Raw genomic sequence first — 21325 nt, 5'->3', positions numbered from 1 at the left:
GAGACGGCGTCGTCCTTCATCCTCTGCCCATTGGCACACTTGCCAGAGCCCCGCTGGGCCGTCTTGAGGTGCCTGCCGTTCTTCACCGACTCGCATGTCAAGCGGTTGCACAGCAGCCCCTCGAATGGGCAATTAGTCATGATCCTCGTCCGCTTTCTGTACGGGGCACCGTACTGGCAGTAGTCGAGCACGACCACGTTCTCGTCAGCCTGCGACGCCTTGCGCGCGCGTCGTCTCCTATCGCGCTCGTCCTTCCTAGTCTTCTCGGGCGCCTCGGTGCCAGCTGCGCAGATTCCGATCTTCTCCTCTGTCTTGGTCTCTGGACACTCCGAGCTCACAGGCTTCTCAGCCTTCTCCGCCTTGACGCGGACCATTGCCTGGGGAGGCGCATAGCTTGCCAGGAGCTTCGCAGCCTTCTCGGTCTTGATATCGACTTTGATATCCACCTTCGCCTTAGGAGGCTCGTGATACGCAGAGCTATACTCGGTCTCGTCCTCCTTGGAGTCAGTGGGGCTCACGACCCCGTCTTCTTCCTCTATCTTCTCGCCCAGGTGCTCGTCGTCACTGTCTTGGTCCTGCTTGATCTTCTTGCCGGCAGGGCCGTCGTCGTCCGCTCCGTCCCTAGCTGTCTTCCTTTTCAGTGACTTGGCAGCCTGGGCAGCGGCAAACTGGGATAACAGAGTAAGGAAGTGGTTGGAGACGTCGGCGTACAGTCGGGCCGAGACCCATCGGCTCCACACAAAGCTTGTTGCGGGGTTCTCAAAACCGAACAGGAGCCTAGGGTTCCTGTCGTGGAAGAAGTGTATAATATCAAGCGTCTTGTCCACCAGCGAGTCGGCGTATTTCAGGTCCCTCGGCGCCTTGGCTGTGGTCCTGGCGATGCTGTAGTTCTTGCACTCGGGCCCGGCGAAGATAAAGTCCGGCCAGCGACCCGACCACGACACCTCAGGGTTCCAGTCTAGGATGTTCTCGACTATGTCGGCGCCGTGCTTCCCGTCGATATCAAGCCTCCTGACCGTCCAGCCGTCAGCCAGGAAGGGCTTGCAGATGCTGCCTGTGCCGTCGAAGAGGCTGAACAGCACGGGCGCCTTGGGGTAGGCGAGGCGGCAGAGCGGATCGGGACGGACGACGACCCCGAGGTGCCTGTGCCGGTCGGCCTCTTCGGCGGCCTGGCCGACACATACCAGGGCGTCTGCTTTTACGTCTGCCCCGGCGGACATACTCGTGCCGCCGCCACCCGCGACAGCCCAGAGGTCTGTTAGCCGCAAAAGGAGTGCTCTGTCGGCCACGCCGCCGACGAGGCCGACCGGCACGGGCGCCTCGGGGTCGTCGTCCGTCCCGATCCGCTCTGCCGCCTCGGCTACTCCGTCGTCCATCGGGGTCGTTGGTCATCAGAGTTTTCAAGTGTTCTGAATTAACAGTGTCGGGGCACGGGACGGACGTTAACACCTTGGTGCACTTGAGTGAACAGCATGGCCCTTGCACTGCTGGTGCCAGTGCTGCTCGCTACATTGCATTCAATCCACCAAGGCGTCTGCGTGTTCTACTGCTCCAGTGGCTACCACATCGCCACCCGCAACAACCGAAAGATCTGTGAGCCGCACAAGAAGTGCTCTGTTGGCCAGGTTGTGGCGATCCCGGGCAATGAGCTGCACGACACGGTGTGCGAAGGCCTGGTTCAACTGGCCGCCCGCGTATGCGGCGGGGCCAGCTACTTGTACTCGTGGCAGGGCGGCGTGCACAAGTGTAGGTACCGTTGCCCTCTGGGTCAGCCCAGAGGGAGCCGCACCGGACACTACGGCACCTGCCACGACGTCTGCCCCAGTGGCTACCACGTCGCGACCCGCAACAACCGAGAGATCTGTGAGCTGCACAAGAACTGCTCTGGCAGCCAGGCGGTGATGATCCCGGGCAATAGGTGGCACGACACGATGTGCGGCTCGCCCCGGGAGTGCGGCGCGCCAATGCCAGACAGCGATGAGATGCTCGTCATGGACGACCTAGCCCGCCGGTGGCTGCGAGCCCTACCCGAGGCGGCCGTGACGAAACTGTGTGATTCCCAGGGCATGCCGAGCCTGTTTCGGCACAGCTACGAGCAGGTCTTTCGCAGCGCTCAACAGCTGTACATCAGCCTGAGCGGGTTGAAATTGTCGGCCTCTGCCACCGACTTGTATCGTAACGTGATCGAGCCTGTGCTCAGGCACCCCGAGCCCATGTTCGGTATCACGGTAGACCTGCCGAGTCCGTGGTGGACCCGTGACACTAAGATACTCGTCGTGCCGGCCTACTTGATTGGGCCGGCGGGCCTGCTGAACGACGGCATGGGCAGGATCCTGGCGTGGACTGCGACAGGCTCCGACGGTGCCAAAGTTACCCTGATCAAAGCCAACCGGAACGTCCTCCGGCCCACGGCCGGTTCCATACACTCCCTGACCGACGGGTGGTGGTTCGCGGTGCACCAAGGCTACGTTCACAACCTGCTCAACCTCTCGCTGAGGATCAGGGACTTCACCTGCTTCAGATACCGCAGCTTCAACGTGAGCGTCCTGCTTGGAAGCCAAACCTCCGCGGAGCGGTGGGTCCTGTCCAGGACGATCGATGTCAACTGCCAGTGGAAGCCCAAAAAGAGCGCCCAGTGCGACTGCGCCCAGGCCATCGCCGACTACATCAGCCCGCTGGGGCCCTGCTCGCCGGCTTGCCTGAGCGAGGCCAACTTCCTGACCCCCCAGCCCGGCTGGACTCTGACGGTGTCCCGAGACACCCCCGATCCCGCTGCCATGCGAGCCGGCAGGAGCCTGTACGGTTCCACCTCGCCGAGCACAGAGCGCTTCTGCCTGATCACCGAGTACGTGTTCAGCATGCCCGACGGCCCCCCGCGGACAAGCCCCGCGGCACCTTTTGACGTGCAGCACTGCGACACGGCCCTCATCGAGGTGCGCGTCTTCACCCACGAGACGGGGGCCATCGCAAAGGACTCTCTCCGTCGTGTGTCGGGGAAGCGCTCGCAGCCCGAACGCTCCCCCGGCGCCCTGTACATCTCCGCGGACGCTATGAGCACCATAGCCACCGTAATAGAGCAGAAGTGGCCGGCCCGGCTCGGAATCAAAATCAGCTTTGACGCTGGGCCTACGCAGGGGCAGATCGCCTCGGTCTTCGACTGGATGCTACAGCTGAGCCGTCAGGGCAACGGCGACAACTCGCATTTCGCCGTGGCCGTGGTCGAGGTGGCCATCGAAGCGGTGTCGATGGAGGACTTTGCAGCGCTGCAGTCCATGTATGGCTCGGAGCTGGAGATCATACCGGCCGTGCAGGCCCACGACCTGGCCGAAGTCATGCTCAGCAGCTACGACTTAGCGCTCACGCGCAACGACAGCCATGACGTGACGAGCGAGAGCGCCAGGAGCGAGCTCTCGCTGGAACAGCTGAGCATGGTGGTGGCCGACCACGGTCTATTCCTCGACATCGACACCGTGGGCGTCTTCGCCCCGGATATCACACTGCCGCCCGGGTGCAGCGGGATCGAGCCGGGTCGCTGGACGCTGGGCTTGAAGGTGGGCCTGTCACTCATGGTCTCGTCGGAGGATCGCTACCCGGAGCGGACCGGCGCGATCCTCTTCGAGGAGATGTGCCGGCGGAGCAACAACCGCGCGGGTATCGTAGTGACGATGCCCACGGGCCGCTACCGTCAGGACAACTGCTCCTCGATCGAGGTCTTCAACAGGCACGGACCGTCTGCGCCCGGCGACCGGGTCTACACCCACACCGAGCTGGAGCTCATCGTCCAGGACATGTCCAAGTGGGGAGTTCGACGCTACTCTCTGGGCTACCTCGACCACACGTACGGCATGTCGGGCTCGGCCGGCGAGTCGACGTTCAAGATCGTGTCGGACACCGTCCTGGACCAGGCTCGCCACCGCAGGCTCCACTATGTCTACACCGAGACCTCGGCCGACGGCGAGGCGCTCTACCCATTCACCAAAGTCGACTCTGTCTACAGGCTTGACGCTGGCATATTCTTCCAGCACGCGGGCGGCGGACGCAGGACGAAGGGTTTCGTCCTCGTCGCCGGCATCCAGCTCAAGATCCGCCTGGGCTTAGCGTCTGACATGAACTTGGGCACCGAACAGACGTACGCGGACGACGCCGTCTCGGAGCCCGTAGATGTCGTGCACGAGATCCCCTACGGCGTGTGCACCGTGCCCCTCCACACGGTCGGCTCGGCGCCCTGTGAGTGCGCAACGCGCTACGACAGACCCCTGGTGTTTGTGAGCCGCGACGGCCAGAGCATCTCGGTGTTCGTACCGCAGGTCAAGGGCTCCCGACGGAGCCTCCGGTTCCCCGCACTGAACACCGTGCTGGGAACGGATGATGCCAGACTGTGGCCCGGCGAGGTCGAAGTCGGCAGCGGCTGCTACAGCTACGTGAGCCGCGCCAAGCACACTACGACACTCACCTTCGAACACCCTCTACGGCCCGCCACCCTCTACGGCTGGGTGTCGGACCTCGCAGGGCCCGAGCTGCAGGGCATCGACGACCCCCAAGGCGTCCCGCCCGTGTCCTCGCACAACGACTGGAGCGCCGGCCTCGGTCAGGTGGCAGAGAAGCTCGAGCGCCATGTCCTGCTATCGCAGGCCGACGCCTGCCTCAAGGGCTCTCCGGTGTGCTCGGCCCTGGCCGACTACGCAGAGTCCTGGCCCCAGGGAGGGCTCGGAGTCCCGGTCGCCCTAGAGGCGTCGAACGGCAATGTCACCGTCACCTTCGAGGTGTACCACGGCGCCCGCCGCATCAGGGTGCCGTGCAACTTAAAGACCTTTACCCTCGGCTCAGTCGAGCCCAGACTGCCGTGCGTGCATCAGCCATTCTTCACCGACGACGGCGACGATCCTGCCGCGGCCCAGATCCGGCAGCTGGCGATGGACGCGCAAAGGGCCACTGGAGACGTCCTCAACTCCCTGGTCGAGATGCACTGTGCAGAGGCACCAGGCACCCCCACGCATGTCTCGGATCGGGCCTTTGTCCGTGTCGATCGGTGCCTGGACTTGGTCGCCTCCGAGATCGTCAGCCTTGAGCAGGAGCTGATCGAGTCGGTCAGAACCGCCGAGAGAGCCCGCGACCTGACAACACTCGCCATGGAGACCTTGGCCGCCAGAGTCCGCAGTGTCTGCATCGCGGCCGTCATCATGACTGTATTAATCAACTCTGCCGCCGCCTTCATGCTGTACTTCGTGCACAGGAACCGATACAAAGCGGTGGGATACAACAAATTCAAATGATCTATCGCCCCGGCTCCCCACCCGGTCTGCTGCTCATCCTCTGCATCGCTGCAGCAGATCTGTCTGCAACCGAGCCGTCGGGCTTGAGCCCTCCGTCCGCCGAGCCGCCGCATGACTACAGAGTGATCCTGCCGACAGGGAGGTGGAAGATCCGTACGTCGTCAGAGCTTGTCGTCTATGTGTTCTCGCTGGGCTCTGTGTGGAGGAAGGTGACGTTCGGGCCCCACGAGGAGTGCTCGGCCAGCATGTGCAAGGGCGTGCCCGAGAGTCAAGTATGCGACTCACTCTGCTATACAGGCAAATGGAGGGAGACTGACGCGATCCTCCGGCGTACCAAGGCAGTGTTCGACAGGGCCGTGGCCAAGCTGGAGGCCAGCGTCAGCGACATGGAGGCCCTGTCCGACACTCACCTGCACGAGGGCTACGACACCTTAGAGAGCGACGTGACGGCACTCCGCGACCTACTGCGCGCCAAATGGCACCCGGCCGGCGCCGTCGACGTGCTGATGCCCTACCGGCAGATGATTGCGAACATGACGGTGGACTTCGCCGGCAGCCAGGCAGTTGGCCCCCCCTCAGATTCCGCCCACCGCAAGGCTAACGGCCTACGCTACCGGATCGAGGCCTGGAGGAGTCAGGCGCTCCAGGAGGCGGCGAGACTCTCCCTGGCTACGGCCGTGCTGCACGGGGCCCAGCACACGCTGGCGACCTGCTCCCAGGGCCTGGTTATCTCCGACATGACAGGTTGCCAGGCGGGCCTACACGGCGACACGGAGCCCTTCACCGACACGCCGCTCCTCAACGTGCTCCACACCGGCTACCAGGGCATCGTGATCGTGACGCGACGGTCCCGGTTCAGGCTCACCAAGCTGCCGCGCTGGTACATGCCGTTCACCGACATCTGGGCCAGCAACAGGACCTGCTGGCTCGAGAGGGCCATGGTCACGGACGGTGAGGCCGACTACGCTGAGCCCCGGTGCGACGCACGGGGCTTATGCAACGCACCCGTTCGGGCCGACACCACTGCAGAGGGCTGCGAGCCCGACGAGGACCTGTGGCTGGGCCTTGAGTGCCCCGTGGTGTGCGGCGAGCGCTGCTTCGGGCCTCTGTGCTATGACCCCGACTCCGGGAACTACGAGCTCAGGTCGCAGCCGAGCATGCTGCGCAGGCCGGTGAGAGGCCTCAGGCCGCGGCGCGTGCGCAGGCCTACTTCGCTTTCGGGCCCTGAGTTGGCCGAGGCTGTGGAGCTGGCCGTCAAGCAGGCCGGCCGCGCATCGAAGCTGCTCAGCCGTGGCGCGGGTACACGCGACAGGCTGCTACAGCTGGAGAATAAGGCAGAGAAGCTCATGGTCTCGATAGCCAGGGACAACGAGAAGGACGGCGGTAGCATCTCCAAGCAGACGTGCGAGATCCTGCTGGGCCGCAGCAGCTCGATGAGCATCGGCGCCCTGGCGCTTTCCCTGGTCTCGTGCTTGGGCGCTATATGGGCGATAGTCTCACTCAGGTCCGTCCACGGCCCACAGCTGTCGATTCGCAAGAGACGGCGGCCATTGTGACCGGCATGAAAACACAGACCAGACCTGTGGGTATTAGCATTGTTCGGAGACACTTGTGGTTCCCAGTCGCCCACGCCACACCGACGACCATGGTAATCGAGCTCTACCTGATCCTGTGCCTCTTCCGAGGTGCCGCAGCACTGTCTGTCCCGACCCCGAGCTCCCTCAATACAACCTGGAGAAACTCGACAGAGACGATAGCGAATGCGACGGTTACCTCCAGCTCCGCCAAACCCGAGACTACGCAAGCTCATACGGCCGGTACTCCGACGGCCTCTTCGCTCCCTACGTTCGAGCTCAAGTGCCCGGCGAGCGACGTGAGCTCTTTCAGGTTCCTGACTTGGTACCGTGTGAGAGACGGTCGCAAGATGTACCTGCTCAGGATGGATTTGGTTAACGGAGGCGCACGTCGCAGCCCAAACGTGTCGACGGTGTTCTCCGCCGGCCCAAACTTCGCCCTGAGTGTCGCGGAGGACCCGTGCTCCGACAGCAAAACGGAACGGTACGAGTGCCAGCTCCACGCTCGCGTCGGCAGCAAGAACGAGGAGTACGTGGTGCACCGCTGCTCGGCTGTCTCTGGGTGGATAGTGCTGGCCGTTGGCTTGGGGATCCTAGTGGCTATTGTCATACTAATGTGTGTTCAGACACGCCGGGCCTAGCTCAGTGTGCCACAGCTGAGCGTCTTGCCCTCGGCAGCACCATGACTTCACGCAAGACTCAGCGAAATAAGGACCCCCTCGCAATAGAAGGTCACACCTACAAGCCCGCCCAGGCCAAAAGGCTATATGAGAAAATACCTCAGAAGCCTGGCATCGAGACCAAGCACCAGACCACGATCCTGGCGGACGTTCTCACCAGGGCTGCCCTGAACCAGAAGTGGAACGCTGACTGCGAGGATGCGCTGGTCGACGGGCTCCCGATACGCCAGCACCTTTGTTCCCTGATGACGCACAAAATGTACGTGGCCGTGATCGGGACCCTCGTCGGCAAGTACGTGAAGGCATACGAAAGAGGGTCGGTCGACCTCTTAAGCGACCGCCACTACTATCGCAATCTGCTGACCCACGACCTGAGCAAGACAGGGCCAGTGGAGGCTTCTGCCTACTCGGGCATCATGGCCATCTTCATGGAGAGGGCTAACATCAAAGGGAACTCGGCTGACGCTGACAAAAACCCATGCCTGAAGGACGATAAGGATGTCGAGTACTTGAGCCAACACCTGGCAGAGATGGGCTTCCCTGAGCACTACCGCGCAAACAACCATCACTTGGAGCACCACGCCAAAGGGACCAAACTCCCCTTCCGGGTTCTGGTCGAGTGCATCGTCGACGGCCTGGCGTGCATCTTCGAGAGGGCACCGCATGACAACATCGGCAGCTGGCTGAGAATGTTCAATGTGGCTAAGTTTGAAGCACCCAATAACTTTGTGGCTCAACGGGTCATTGACGCCATCACCACCCAGATGACAGACAAAGAGTACAGCGAGCTCATGAAGATGAAGGACTGCATCAGCAACCTCCTGGGCGACACCTTGCCTTGGGCGGGTATGAAGCCCTTGAGCAACCCGCCCGACGGGTATGGCTGTTCTGTGAGCTGCTGCCTCGACAGCTGCAAGGCGATCGAGCGCCCTCACCCCCCTGCCCGCCTGAAGTGATCCGTGGAGGAAGCCTGACCTGTCTGTGTCTTACCCCCACCCCCTGTCTCTGTGTAGACCTCGATTACCCAATACAATGATACACTTTGTGCAACACTCTGGTCAGTGTCCTTGTGACTTGACTCGAGCAACATTAAAATCAAAGTTCTGACTAGGCCTTATCAGGGGCGGGGTAAGCATGCATATAAGAGCGCTTCCAGTGTTCCAGGGCATATTCTAGTGGCATATCTAGTGCAGCTCCTTTCCAGATGTCTGGTATTAGCAGGAGAACTCTTCTCTGGAAGAAAGGTAGTCAGCGGAGCCGGATTAAGCTCAAACGGAGGGAGTGTAGCCGAAGGAGAGAGAGGAAGTGTAGCCATAAGCCCTTGACATGGATCATGGAGGAGAATGAGGACTGGCCCGAGCGCAGCCTGGACATTATTCAGTACGGCAGCAGCCGCCAGACCATCGCCAGCGTCTTGAAAGCCCTACGCCCCAACCTGGAGTACGAGATGTCGCTACAGCATCCCGACCTGTCAGGCGTGGCACCTGAGCGGCTCCAGCAGCTCGCAGACTGTCGACTGAGCACTGTGGCCTGGTTCATGGACAGACTTGTCAATTTTGGCAAAGGTTATAGCCGCATGAGAACATTTAAGCTCGTCAACTTCATGGACAGGAACTATCACTTTGACAAGGCCGCCATAGACTCGATCCTGAGCGGGCAGAACGAGACGTTCATCGCAGTCAAGGTTGCCTCGCTGCTCATGGCATTCAAGGACTACACCGGCATGCCGGTCCCTATGGAGAAATGTAATGAATTGATACAGTCGGCCCTGTTTTGGCCAACCAGGGCATCGAACAAAACCTCGTGTCGACTCCATCATGACCAGGTGGTCTCGGTCGACACGGTCTGCGAGACTGAAACGGCCCTCACGCTCCGAGTTACCAACCTCCGGAGCCCATATCCCGACACCATCGTCGACCTAGTGTGCTACTACCTCATCCTCTGGCTGGCACGCACGCACGTGGCATGCTGCGAGGACGATGAGCTGGACCTGGTCAATTTCAGCAAGCTGGTGATCAGGAGAGCCTGGTCCATCCTGCTCATGGCACAGCTGCACATGGGGGTCGGCCGCATCCCTGCTTGGAAGTGTGCCATAGTGGCTTCCGAGATCGCCGTAGACACGGCCTGCCGAGGGGCTAATTGGGTACTCTGCGGCAGGGCTTTGCCTGCAAAGGGCCTGGCTGAATTACTGAAGCGGACGGGGACAGATTTTAGCGACCTGGCCGCCGTGCGACAGCTGTTTGCCGGCCAGTGCCCGGTCTGCAACATTGTCAACGTTGAGATACGAGAACGCCTGATGGACTTGACTTGCGACAGTTGCTTGATGTGTCAAGGGCTGGCAAAGTAATGTGTGTGCAGTACTCTGTGTGGGTCGAGATCAATTCAACACGACTTGTATATCAGATCAGATGAATAAAAATAATAAACTACAATCGACAAAGTCAAAGTTGTGTTTTCCTCTTTTTGCAAATATATATCTATATATCTATATATATATATATATCTATATATATATATATGTTACACAGACACAACCCCCCTCAAAAAAACATGAATCTCCATAGGGGAAGAGATGCATTGTACCAGATTGTACCCCAGCCTCCCCTGAACTTACGAGCACAGTCAAGGAACGCAACATTCCTCTAGTGAGCTCTACATCTGTGTGTAAGTGAGTTCATTCTACCTGTGATGAATAACAATAATAAACTACAATCGACAAAGTCAAAGTTGTGTTTTCCTCTTTATTGCAAAATATATCAAAAGCACAATACAGCCGACCGGAGACAGCGAGATCAGTGATACTGACAAACCCCTGTGCGCCTCAGACCTCGAACACCACCCCAGGACCACCCCCGAGCCGGAGAGGCCCAGTGCCGGGCTTTATCCAGCCGTGTAAGTCGTCTTCGACGAAACCCAGGTCGAACCGCTGGCTACTGGACAACGAGCCATCGCCAAGGGTCCGCAATCGTCTGTCCCGCAGCCCTCGCCGCCCCGAGTTGCGTTGCAGCCGAGCTCTCCGAACGGGTCGTCGTCGCTAGACACGCAGAGGTCCTCCTCCTCCTCCTCCTCAGGCTTCGCAAAGTGCTCGTCGGTGATGCGGAAGTAGTCGGGCAGCCGGCTCGCTTTAACAGGCGCGTTTGTCATGTCTCCCACCCGCGGCGGTGTCTCGACCGGAGAACGACTTGGTGACAGTGACTGGGTTCCATCGCGGGACTGTGAGCCGGAGGGCGAAGTGCCTCCGACCGTTCCGACTTCCTCCGTCTTCATCACCTTGCTTGGTCTCCGTGACCCGAGCCGCTCGCTGAAGCCCGCGGCATCACCGTGGCAGGCCACCAGCTTTCTCGTCGACTGGGCCTCCGTCGAGGGCCGGAGCCGCGGGTCCTGCTCGTGCTTCTTGAGCATGTCGTTCACACTGGCGGTGACGACCGCTGGCAGCACGAACCCGCTGCCGCCCTTGGCCTTATGGAAGAGGGATACGATCTCCTCGGCGGCGCGGCAGATGAGCTTGGACAGGTTGGACCAGTGCTTGTGCGGTGCGAGGTCCTTGTCGAAGAAGAGTATCGCTAGGTTCTTTTGCGCCAAACTCTTATATCTGGGCCTGTGCTTGATGTAGGGGTGGAGGCAGAGGGCCAGCATCACGACCATCGTGACCAGGTCGGGGCAGGGCTTGCGCTTGGCCTGCGTCGCGCCATAACTTAATATGAAACCATTTACGAAGCGCGATGCCAAATGGGCTCTGAAGATATGTGCGAAGCCTGTGAGTGCACGGAGTGTCGCGTCCCTCACAGCAGCTCTGAGGGTCGGCTTCTGGGGGCATGTGGCATAGCCCTGGAGGACCATTGCCTTGTTCCTCTTGGATACGAAGGAGATCCACAAGTGATCCCTCCCCGACGCCTTGTTGTGGCTGGCCGCGTAGTGCTCTTTGAATTTGCTCGTGACGAGCGTCGAGTAGAGCGCGACCAGGATGGGCACGCTGGCCTTGAGCAGCTTTTCCCTGGTCTCGGCCAGGACCTCGACCGAGGCTGTCCTCTTGCGGTCGCCGAGGCCCATGTCCTCCCGGCAGCTGTAGCCCGGCTCGGCGCCCAGCTTGCCGGAAACGTAGTCGGGCCCGCGGAACTCAGCCTCTGGCTTTTGGAACGTCAGGAGGGCCATAACCGGGCAGCCGTCGGAACCTAACGGCTCGGAGGCCATCAAGGCCGTCATCCTGCACGAGCTCGGCGAGCACCGGTGCAGGGAGTAGTGCTCCTGGCACACGTACGCGTCGCCGTGGTGTACAAAGGTGCACTTGGCCTTCAGGCACAAGTTTACCCATCCGGGCCCGTCCAAGAAATCTTTGTGGGGTCGTATGTTGCGGGGAAAGGCACGAGACTCGTCGTGACGGCGTGCTCTCCTTGCCTGCATCGTCCGATCCGCGCTCCCTACTGCGCCGCCGCTTCTCTCTGTCGCTGCTGCTCTCTCTACCTGCATTTCGCCCAGAGGCTTCGAGAACGAAGTCACTGGCAGCGGCGACGGGCTGTCTACGGACCTGAAGACCGACATCTCCACGCCGTTCGAGCGGGCGGTCATAAGCAGGTTCATGCACAACAACGTGTCCACGGCCGACATGTGCGCCGCATCGGTCATCGCGGCCTACATGTGCTTCGACCCGACGTTCGGCGGGGGATCCAGGTCAGGCGCCGGCCTATGCTCAGCCGTCGAGCTGGCTGACGGCAGGCTTGTGGTGAGTTTGTGTAGGTTTGGGGATGGCCGGGGCTTCTATGGCTGGGAGGACATGTTGTCTATCAGCAGGTCTCGAAACAGGTTCCTGTAGTCCACTGGGTCCCGGACGCTCGCCTCAGCAGCGACCTCGTCGCACTCGAGCGGTGGGGAGATGCCGAGCAGCGCGCATATGTAGGTGCATGTGGTGGCCTCGTGCTGGATGACCAGCGTGCTCTCCAGGTCCGGGGCGACGGATGACAGCGTGGCGCATGCCTGGCCCCAGAACCCGCAGTCGCAGCTGACATCGGAAAGCTCCCAGAGCCAGGCCGTCATGGCCATGGAGACGATGAGCACCATGTGGCTGGAAGCGTGCGGCAAAGCCTTGAGCGGGGCCAGGTACTTGAGGGGGCCCGCGCGCACCACCTCGGCCGAGGCCAGGGCCGCCAGGGCTGTCAGAGCCCAGCGGTTCGGCAGATGGGCCTGGATGTAGCGGGCGACATGCTGCTGCGAGACGCCGCAGTCCAATATCAGCGACACCTCCTGCTGCGAGATGCTGCCGTCCAGTATCAGCGACACTGCCTGCAGCAGCTCCGCTGGGGCCTCGGTCGGTGGCTGCAGGGAGTAGGTCTTGGCAAGCATATGGGCCTGCAGCACCCTAGCTGGCGACGAGCGCGCAATCGTGCTGTACATCTTCATCATCTGGTTCTGGTCCATTTTTGAGTAGAAGTTGAAGTGCCTCCGGAAGGAGCTGTAGGCTATCATGAACTCGAACGCCGACAGGAGCACAGTCCAGGGCGTCTCGGCGAGTCGCTCCACGTGCAGCGCTGCACGGACGCACTCGGCGCAGGCCATGTCTGTGGCCCGCGGGTCGATACTCGATAACTTAAGCGACCTGGAGAGGGAGGGGGATGGGGCGGAGGGACGAAGGTTCGACCCGGCACAAGCTCGATCCTCATTCACCGTGTTCCGTCTTCTTTTCTCTCCCCAGCTCGTGAGCCTGGACGAGTTACAGATCAGGGACCTCGACCAAGTGAACCATGTGTACGCCTCGCTGCTGACCGCCCACGCAAAGCTCCTGCAGGTCTTGATGCCGGTCGTGCAGTGGAAGAAGGTGCCACTGATCATGATCTTCGAGCAGAACACCTACGTTAACGCGCTGGAGGACGTGAAGGGCCTCGTGCAGACTGCGTTGAACGGCTCCGGGCTGCGTCTTTGCTTCTATGCCAAGTGGTCGGCCGGGCACGACAGGTTCATGCTGGGTAAGCACGTGAGCAAAAGGGGCAAGGTGGACATGGTGCTCGCGTGCGTCGACTACATCCGCAAGGACAAGCTGTGGTACTGCGACACGATCATGTCCCTCGGCTGGGCCGTGCTCGCAGAGGCCACGAGCAAGGCCGTCCGTCTCGCGGCCACCGTGGGCCGCCCTTGCGGCGCCGGCGCCGCCACGTCCAACATGCACATGGACGTGCACATGTACCGCAACTCGAGCCGGGGCCTCAACACATCCAACAGGCTGTTGGGCAACTTGCTCGAGGCGCCCGACCAGCTGACGCTGGCCAAGAGGACGCTGGCTGACACCAAGCACGTTGAGCACGGCAAGGAGCTGCTGGCGAAGCTGAGGGACGAGATGACCCTCGTCACTGTGAAGGAGTCGGACAAGGGGGGAGGCTGCACCGTCGTCACCGGCGGCAAGAGGTCCGTCGGCGGCGAGTATACCCGCGACGACGTGCTCTCCGCCCTGCTTCTCTTGTGCCACAGCCACGACGAAATTGCCACTAAGGCCCCCAACATACAGCTCCGTTCACACCACAGCCTCTGAGCCTGGGACCGTTGTGATGGTCGGGAGGTTTGTGGCGATTGTGAGAATAAAAATAAAAATAAAAATGACACTATTCTACAAGAATTATCAGAGTATGCTTGAGTTTGTGCAAACACACACACCCTCCCTCATGAGTGCAATGTTCCTGTCCAGCCTGTATAGGGGGGAAGGATAAACAGATGACAAACGTGACCTCCTGTGTCTTTGTGTGTTTTATTGAGTTCAGCACTTTACACAACATTGAAATGAAAAACAGACGACAGTAGAACATCTACACGAAACGCAAACAGCGACACATCTTAAGCTGTTGCGGCGGTGCCACCCGTCGACGTCGGTACGCTGTCGTCCACTGACGAATTGCAGTGGTCCAGCCTACAACAAAGGGCGGGAATGGATATAAAAGGGTGCTGCATTTTCGCAGTGTCTTTATGTATTCTATCGGTGCCTGCCATGGGGTTGTGTCGAGCTTGAGGCATAGCTCTTGAGGTCTACGCCATGGATTACAAGGAGGTGAATGTTCCTGACGTGTACAAGGAGATCGCCCTGGTGGGCCAGGGCACTTACGGCAAGGTGTTCAAGGTGGTGGAGAAGGGTCGCTTGCAAAGGGTGCGTGCCCTGAAGGTGTGCACTTATATCGACGTCACCTCCAGTGCCTTTGACACGGCCGCCCCCCCCTTCGACCTGAACTTCGCCAGAGAGTTGTGCTGCCTTTCAAAGGTGTGCCCCCACCCCAACATCATGGCTTTTCACGAAGCGTTCATGGTCGCCGGCGTCCCGGACCTCGGCGGCAAGCGGTCTGCTTTCACTATGGACTACGTGCCGGTGACTATCCGTAATATGATACTACAACGCAAAGACAACAGGGTGCCGAAGAGCTTCGTAGCCAAGTTCTCCCGCGACGTGGCCTGCGGTCTGGCTCACATGCACAAGTTGGGTATTATCCACAGGGACTTGACGCCAAGCAATTTGCTCGTCGAAACCGACCTGACGGTCAAGATATCAGATTTCGGCATTTCCAGGCTGGCCAACCACAACATGACCGGCGGGCTTGTCACACTAAACTACAGAGCCCCCGAGCTCCGGAGATACTGCCTGACCTACACGGTGGCCATAGACAACTGGAGCCTGGGCACGATGATAGCCGACGCTGTCGAGGGCCGGGAGATCTTCAGGCCAAGAAACACAAACTACTCAAACAACGAAGACGCAGAGCTAGCGATGTTCGAAATAGTGCGCAAGGTGGTAGACCTGCCGGGCCACAAGGACTCGGTCTTAGCCCCACACAAGGTGATACCCACCGTAATGAAGGACCCGGTCATCAAGGACGTCGTCTTTGCCCTGCTGCAGCCCGACCCCACGCAGAGGATGACAAGCCAACAGCTGCTCGACCACAGAGGATGGGGCCAACTGGCTAAGATGACGGTTGCCGAGTCGGACTGGGTCCGACTCCTGCACCAGGACCGACTCCTGCACAGGAGTCCGGACGAGTTCAGCCTCCTGGCACGCTCCTAGAGTTTTTGATGTACCCTCCTGTGTATATAATTTCTGCTTTCCCAATCCTTATAACCTTTATAATAAAGATTGCCTCTCTGTGGGAATTGCGTTTACCTCTGTCTATCTGTCTGTGCCCCCCAACCCCATTAGAACAAACACAAACACGCACACGGACACACAGGTGGTTGTTTTCAGGTTCATTGTTTATTACTACCGGTCATAGAGTACAGTCACACAGGACAGAGCCGAGTATGAGCGGCGTAGAGCCGCAAGCCTCCCCCGGTATCGTCAGGTGTACGCTTCCTATGCCGGTGAGCTACCCCACCACAGAGCGCCGACCGAGGCTGGGTCCAGGACGGTCTGGCGGATGAATTTGTCGATGTCTCTCTGAGACCCGGACAGGGTCACTGTCCCCGTTTTCACTGTCGCGGACTCGCTGTGCTTTCTGCCTGAGAGTCTGCAGATGGCCTCCAGCGTTGCCTCCAAGTTGTTGAGCCCGACGGCCTCTGCGTACCTCCGCTTGAGCATCGTGCGGCTCAGAAGGGTAGGGCACATGGAGATGTACATCTCACCCTGCGCCTCCTCGCTGAGCTCAAACATTGTATACTCGTGCATGGCCGTCCGCACGGCTACTTCAATTGTCTCGGGATGCCCGTGGCCGGCGTCACCGACCGGCGTCACGGTGATAGTCCGGAATCGATCGATCGTCTTCAGTTGTTGCTTGCTCATCAGCAAGACGTCCGACAGACCACTCGCATCCGCGTCTCCTCCCGCCATGTAGATCAGGTCGGGCGTGAACCGGTACCTGGTCAGGGACAAGGTCGGGTCCCGACCGACCAGATCGCGGGGTCTGGCGAACTGCTCCCTGCCGGCTCTCACAGCGACCTTTAAGGGGCGGCCCTGCGCCACCTCCAACAGGACCTCATTGCTCGCGGACCCAAGCTTGACCCCGGTGTCGAAGTAGACCAGGTGCTGTGACCGCTGGCGAAGGGCCGCAAAGGCCACGAAGATCAGCAGGCTTGATGCCACAGCATACATCTCCTGGAGCTTGAAGTTGTTGTATTCTTTGGCCAGCTCCTTGTACACACCGATGCCATTCTCGAAGACCGCCTTCCCCGTCGTAAGATCAGAGAAGACCTCCGTGTCCGGTATCACCGTGACGTGCGGATAGCGCCTCTGGGCCAGGCAGGCCAGGGTCAGCTCGTCCGCCACCAGCATTGTAAAGGTGCCCGAGGCGGCGCGCTTCTCGATCGCGTCGATGCGCAGCAGGAGCGCCTGAGCCTGCGGCCGTCCCACCGACACCGTGAAGTACAGCAGGTTCTGATGCTGGTGAGGCCATCTCGGCGACGCGGTCGCGTTTGCCCAGCTGCGGGCCGGCCGCGCTGTGTAGCTCGACATAATCGACGTCAAACTGCCGTACGGCATACGTCCGCGTTAATGTCGAGCTACACAGCGCGGCCGGGCCGCAGCAGGGCCAACGCGACGTCGTGTCCAATCGAAGCTCCCGGACCTCGCGGCAGACAAGGTGATATAGCTGACGTATCACAGCTCTGACAAAGCTGTAAGCCTCCGGAACTGCTACCAACCTGTGTACAGTACCTTGTACAATAAACCTCTGTGCAACCCCAGCCCCGTGTGTATGTTTGTAATAATGAGAGAGTGACACAAAGACAGACAAAAAGGCTTGCTGATCTGAATATAATTCTTTATTGTGAGAAAAGACACAGATAGGCAGAAAGGACCATCGCAGGCCAAGAATGAGAGCGGTCACAGGTCGAGATCAGAGGGTTTGAGTACAGATAATTTTACTGCAAACATGAAGATCATAGGCAGACATGAGGACCAAGAACCGGAGGCTTAACTGGGGACTCGGATCGAGTCTGAGTTAAAAGGGGGAGGACGGCCTACATTGTTGCTGTTGTTTCTCCAGGTCACAGGCCAGGCCCGTCAAGTACTCAGTGACAGGTTCAGTAGCACATTTGCCGACGACCCGGGATATTCCGCGCAGTGGTTCGGGGAGGCGAAGCCCCGGCCGCCCCGTTGCGTGGCGGTTCTTCCTATGGTCCGTCTGATGAGAAATTCCGGCCAATTCTTGCTCACCAAGAGCAACCTGCTCTTGGTGAGGGTGAAGGCTGGTATCAGCACCTCCTGCAGCATCCACGCCTTTATGACGGGCCTGACCGCCTGGAATGCCAATATGTGCTTTCTGATAGTGATGAGATAGAGATTTCCACCCACTTCCGCGGGCAGGTGGGCGACCTCCCGAAACTCGTCGTCGATGGTCATTTCGAACATCTCCTCGACGAAGGGGAAGGGTTCGCGTTCGTCTAGCGAGGTCGAGCACTGTTTCTTCGGGGTTATCATCCGCCAACGTTGCGTGTCCAGGACGCCCCGGAGCTCGGGGTAGGTGTCCGTACAACTGATGTGACCTAAGTGGCTCTGATCCGGGTACCACTTGTACCTGAGCTGGAAGCTGGGGATCTCGCCGCCTAGGCTCAAGATATCTTCTCGTAGCAGCTTGGCTGTCTGCAACAGCACTCCGGGGCTCAAGTCGGCCGTCATGACTACTCGCGAGCAGACGAGGATGCATGGGGGGGGGGGGGGTGTAAAGTGCCCCAGAACCCTTCTTGCCCTTGTATATATAGCCAGAGACAGGGTTTGTAGGAGGTTCTAGACACCGCTGCCACTCCCTGTGACAAATCTCCGGGCCTCCTGTGTTGTTAAGGCACGTGGCGTCGTCGCTGTCTTCAATAACCCTTGGCGGGTGCTACTGGGGCCGAAGTCGGCCGTCATGACTACTCCGGAGCAGGCGAGGACGGGATTTGGTCGGGTGTATCGAGTATACAAATCCCGGGTTCGTTCACCCTTACCAACACAATCACCGGTACACACCCCAGCCCACATGTGCGGCGGAGACAAATGTGTGTTATTCAAGATTCAAGATTCAAGATTCAAGATTTTTATTGTCACTCCATGGTACAAGTACCACGTGTGAAATTCTTGTGCAGTGGACTCCGTTTACGACATAGTACAAATAGGCAACAGCAATAAGTAATAGGCAATAAGAAATAGGCATCAATAAGCAATAAGACAGCAATAAGGCAATAAGAAATAGGCATCTTATAAGCAATAAGACAAGTCGGTGGCTTATACGACAGTGGCATATTCATTGCACATAGGTGCACATGTCATGTGCATACGTTAGACGTGTTCAGACATTCCAAATTCGACGTTTTATACATACATGTGCAAATAGCATGTACCTTATTAAACATACACTTAAATTTACAATTAAACGTTAGGCACCTTATTAAACATACACTTAAATTTACAATTAAACGTTAGGCATCCGTAATAGTAGCAGCTGCAGTACGGTACTGCGGTACGACTACTGCACTATTTGTGCATATTTAGGAGTCTCGTGGCCTGCGGGAAGAAACTGTTCCTCAAGCGATTTGTGCGTGTTTTTGGAACCCTGTATCTCCTCCCTGAGGGTAGCCGGGAGAACAGGCTGTTGTGGGGATGGTTTGTGTCTTTGATGATCTTCAGGGACCTCCTGAGGCACCGCTGGTTATACAGTTCGTGCAGTTCTGGCAACTCGTCTCCTGTTACGTGCTGGGCCGCGCGCCTCACCCTCCGTAGCGCCCTGCGGTCCATGGTGGTACAGTTCCCGTACCAGGCGGTGAAGCAGCCAGTCAGCAGGCTTTCAATGGTGCCTCTGTAGAAGTCCCTGAGGATTTCTTTCCTTAGCCCAAACTTCTTCAGGCGCCTGAGTCCGTGTATTCGCTGTTGGGCCTTTTTGACAACAGTGGCGGTGTGGCCGGCCCAGGTCAGGTCCTGGTGGATGTTGACTCCCAGGTACTTGAAGCTGTCCACCCTTTCCACCACTGTGCCGTTGATGGTGATTGGGGGGTGTGTGCCCCCCCCTCTCCTGTAGTCCACAATGATCTCCTTGGTCTTGGAGACGTTCAGAGAGAGGTGGTTGTCCTGGCACCATTGTTCCAGGACCCTCACCTCCTCTCTGTAGGCCGTCTCGTCGCCCCCCGAGATCAGCCCCACGACTGCTGTGTCGTCTGCAAACTTCACGATGGTGTTTGAAGTTTGAGTCGCCACGCAGTCGTGGGTGTAGAGGTCGTACCAGAAGGGGCTGGAGACGCACCCCTGGGGTGCTCCTATGCTGATGGTCAGCGGGGAGGAGGTGAGGTTGCCCACCCTCACCACCTGGCGGCGGTCTGTCAGGAAGTCCAGGATCCAGTCGCACATCGCTGTGTTTAGTCCCAGGTCCCTGAGTTTGCTTACCAGCCTGGAGGGTACTATGGTGTTGAATGCTGAGCTGTAGTCCACGAACAGCATTCTCACATAGGTGTCCTTCCCCTCCAGGTGGGACAGGGCGGTGTGGAGCACGTGTGCCACTGCATCCGCTGTGCTCCTGTTGGGGCGGTATGCAAACTGCAGCGGGTCGTGGTCCGGGGGGAGTGTGGGACGGATCTTTGATATGACCAGCTTTTCAAGGCACTTGCTGGCTATTGGTGTGAGGGCTATAGGGCGCCAGTCATTGAGGCTGGTCACTTTTTTCTGTTTGGGAATGGGGATGATTGTTGCTGCCTTGAAGCAGGAGGGAACTCGTCGGAGGGAGAGGGACTGGTTGAAGATGTCTGTGTACACGGCTGCCAGCTGGTGGGCGCAGGCCTTGAGGACCCGCCCAGGGATGCCGTCCGGGCCGGCCGCCTTGCGTGGGTTGATACGCAGGAACGACCGGCACACTTCATCCTCAGTGATGGTGAGGGGGTGGTCTGTGGGGGGTGGAGGGTGGGTGGGGTTGGTGGTTAGGTGGGAATGGGGGGGGGTGCGGGTGCTGAGGGGTGGGGGGGAGGAAGGGGGGAGGGGAGGTGATCGGGGGGTGGGGGGGAGGAAGGGGGGTGGGGGGAGGAAGGGGGGAGGGGAGGTGATTGGGGGGGGGAGAGGAGGAGGGGTGGTGGGGGGGCGGCGAGGGGGAGAGGTGATGGGGGGGGAGAGGTGGCAGGGGGGGAGGAGGGGAGGAGAGGGGTGATGGGGGGGAGAGGTGGGGGGGGAGGAGAGGAGGGGGGGTGGGGAGGGGAGGGGTGGTGGGGGGGAGGAGGGAGGGGGGGGTGATGGGGGGGAGGAGAGGGGGAGAGGGGTGGGAGAGGGGGGGGGGAGGAGGGGAGGCGCTCTGGCAGAGGGGTCGAACCTAGCGTAGAACGCGTTGAGTTCGTCCGGTAGGGTGGGTGACGTGCTGGGGTTCTGTCGTTTCACCTCTTTGAAGTCTGTGGCAGCATGGAGCCCTCTCCACAGGTGTCTGGGGTTGTTAGTGTCCAGTTTTGACTCCAGCTGCCTTCCATAATCTCTACGTGCTATTTTTATAGCGGTCCGGAGGGCATATTGTGCCTGCTTGTATTGGTCAGTTGTGCCAGAGCTGAAGGCGGTGGTCCTGGCGTGAAGGGCAGCCCTGACGTCGCTGTTGACCCAAGGCTTTTGGTTCGGCATTATTTTGACTTTTTTTGTGGGGACTATGTCGTCGGTGCACTTCTTTATGAAGCATGACACCGTATCTGCATACTCGCCCAGGTCTCCTGCAGCTTTGAACTCCTCCCACACCACTTGGTCAAAGCAGTCCCTCAGGATGTCGTCTGATTGGTCTGACCAGCAGTGGGCGGTTCGGAATGCTGGGGGTTGTCTTTTTAGTTTTTGTTTGTACCTGGGTACAAGTAGGATGGAGGCGTGGTCCGATTTGCCGAAAGGGGGGCGAGGGACGGCTTTGTAGCCATG

The 21325-nt window shown here is 59.4% G+C and overlaps 1 protein-coding gene across 1 annotated transcript; it reads left to right on the top strand.

Annotated features, from left to right (window-relative positions):
• Window positions 1–14539: 14539 nt before the first annotated feature.
• Window positions 14540–15556, top strand: LOC310795700 (cell division control protein 2 homolog 3-like; the record flags this gene model as incomplete). The annotated part of the gene is made up of 1 exon (XM_083657768.1): window positions 14540–15556. One exon carries the CDS (start codon window positions 14540–14542, stop codon window positions 15554–15556), a length of 1017 nt encoding a protein of 338 aa, XP_083513894.1.
• Window positions 15557–21325: the final 5769 nt, after the last annotated feature.

The sequence above is a fragment of the Poromitra crassiceps genome (assembly GCF_964638095.1).
Source record: "Poromitra crassiceps genome assembly, chromosome: 21".
NCBI lineage: Eukaryota > Metazoa > Chordata > Actinopteri > Beryciformes > Melamphaidae > Poromitra > Poromitra crassiceps.
Note: the sequence above shows the minus strand (reverse complement) of the source record. Positions and strands in the feature narration are given on the sequence as shown.